The sequence below is a fragment of the Octopus bimaculoides genome, chromosome 7, assembly GCF_001194135.2.
Source record: "Octopus bimaculoides isolate UCB-OBI-ISO-001 chromosome 7, ASM119413v2, whole genome shotgun sequence".
NCBI lineage: Eukaryota > Metazoa > Mollusca > Cephalopoda > Octopoda > Octopodidae > Octopus > Octopus bimaculoides.
The window spans coordinates 13,297,819-13,300,096 of NC_068987.1; the positions used below are offsets into that span (position 1 = coordinate 13,297,819).

General features: G+C 38.0%; 1 protein-coding gene across 1 annotated transcript in view; it reads left to right on the forward strand.

The window, feature by feature from the left end:
* Nucleotides 1–2,278, forward strand: part of LOC106869736 (phosphatidylinositol 4-phosphate 3-kinase C2 domain-containing subunit alpha) — a 172,927-nt gene that overhangs the window by 126,148 nt on the left and 44,501 nt on the right. Inside the window, exon 7 of the mRNA XM_052969122.1 lies at nt 1,243–1,316. Within this exon, the coding sequence (XP_052825082.1) occupies nt 1,243–1,316 (74 nt within the window). The remainder of the gene's footprint in view (nt 1–1,242; nt 1,317–2,278) is intronic.

The window sequence follows — 2,278 nt, forward strand, 5'->3', positions numbered from 1 at the left end:
TATATATATATATATATATATATATATATATATATATATATATAAAATAAAGCTCTTATATGTAAGCATGCAACAATGAAATTGCCTGATAAAAAGATCACACTGCTAATATGTAGAGAGCATAAAGGTTGTAGTTGAATGTTCTGTAAAGTACTGTAAGAGGCAAATACAACAATAACAGCTGTTGTCTGTTGCTTATTTTTGAAATTGCAATTTAGACTGGAATTTAAATCTTCCCACCACCAGCTGCATTCAATAATAAAACCCCCAAATCCAAAGAAAATATATAAACATATATGCAGACAGATGGAAACAGATATATGCACTCACACACTTATACACATCATCGTCATCCTCATTGTTGTTTTAACATCCATTTTTCCCTGCTTGCATGGGTCTGATGGAATTTATTGAAATAGATTTTCTCTTGTTCAATGCCCCTTCCTGTTGCTAATCCTCACCTATTTCCAAGAAAAATTTCCCATCAGTTCCATCATTCTCATTCACTAAATTTTGTACTTTTTGTAAGGTCTTTTGGTTTACTTCAATCTTCTTCCCTTTGACTGTAGAAAACCCTTGGAATTCCTCAACAGTTTCACCACTGTTAATCTGTAAATTCTGTGCCTTTTGTAAGTTTTTTTTAATTTATTTGAATCTGCTGCCCTTTAGCTGTAGAAAACCCTTGGAATTCCTCAACAGTTTCATCACTGTTAATCAGTACATTCTGTGCATTTTCTAAGCTCTTTTGGTTTACTTCAATCTTCTTCCCTTTAGCTGCAGAAAACCCTTAGAAATTCTCAACAATTCTTATAATCCTTGCTGTTTGGCAAAAGAGACTGATAGAACAAGTACCAGACTTACAAAGAATAAGTCCAGGGGTCGATTTCTTTGTCTAAAAGGTGGTGCTCTAGCATGGCCAAAGTCAAATGATTGAAACAAGTAGAAAAATAAAAGAATTACTACTGCTGCTCCCACAAATTAAGAAGTTGATTCCATGTAAAAGTGCCCAAGAAGTGTTATGTAAAAGTGCCTGTGCAGTGCCACATATAAGCAGCCAGTGCACTTTGTACAGTGGTTGGTATTAGGAAGGGCATCCAGCCATAGAGACCATGCCAACCCAGACTAGAGTCTGGTGCAGCCTTCCAGTTTGCCAGCCCTGGCCAAACCATCCAATGAATGAACAATAGATGTTAAATAATGATGATGATGATTGTAACTAATATCTTTTTTTACTTCTTTCAGGTAGATGATGATCGTCAATTACTTAACTACCCAAGATATTGCATTCAGGGTAGAAATAAAGGAGAATTAACCAGGTAAGCAATTACTGAAACATCATTTCCATCTGTATTGCTATAAGCTTTCTCTTTCCCCACTAAAATTCTAAATATTGATAGCTTGAACATTAATGTTCTGCCTAAATTATATTTATGTTATACCATATCCTGGCTGATGATATCCTACATTTTGGTTTTATGGCATATATAACAGGTGTGGCAAGAAGCTTGCTTCCCAACATGGTTCTGGGTTCAGTCCCACTGCGTGGCACCTTGGGCAAGTGTCTTCTGCTATAGCTTCGGGCTGACCAAAGCCTTGTGAGTGGATTTGGTAGACAGAAACTGAATGAAGCCCGTCGTATATATATGTATATGTTTGTTATTTCTTTATTGCCCACAAGGGGCTAAACCTGTGTGTGTATCTGTGTATGTTTTGTGTTTGTGTACCCTTGCCTTGTCTAGACATCTAGACATCATGTAATGGTTGTAAATGAGCATCACTGTCATACAAGCAAGGTGGTTGTTCGTTTTCAGTCTTCTGTGAAAAACCTGTCTGGTCATAGGGAAAATATTGCCTTACTAGGAAACAGGTGAGGGCTAGCAACAAGAAAAGCAACCATCCATAGAAAACCTGCTTCAACAACTTATATCTGACCCATGCAAGTATGGAAAAGTAGACATTAAACGATAATGATGTTGAAAGAATAAGAGTTAATATGACTGGACAGCTACATTCTGTTTACACTTTGGTCATATTTTATACAGTGGAGGTGCAATGGCCCAGTGGTTAGGGCAGCGAACTCGCGGTCATAGGATCACGGTTTCAATTCCCTGACCGGGCGTTGTGAGTGTTTATTGAGCGAAAACACCTAAAGCTCCACGAGGCTCCGGCAGGGGATGGTGGCGAACCCTGCTGTACTCTTTCACCACAACTTTCTCTCACTCTTACTTCCTGTTTCTGTTGTGCCTGTAATTCAAAGGGTCAGCCTTGTCACACTGTC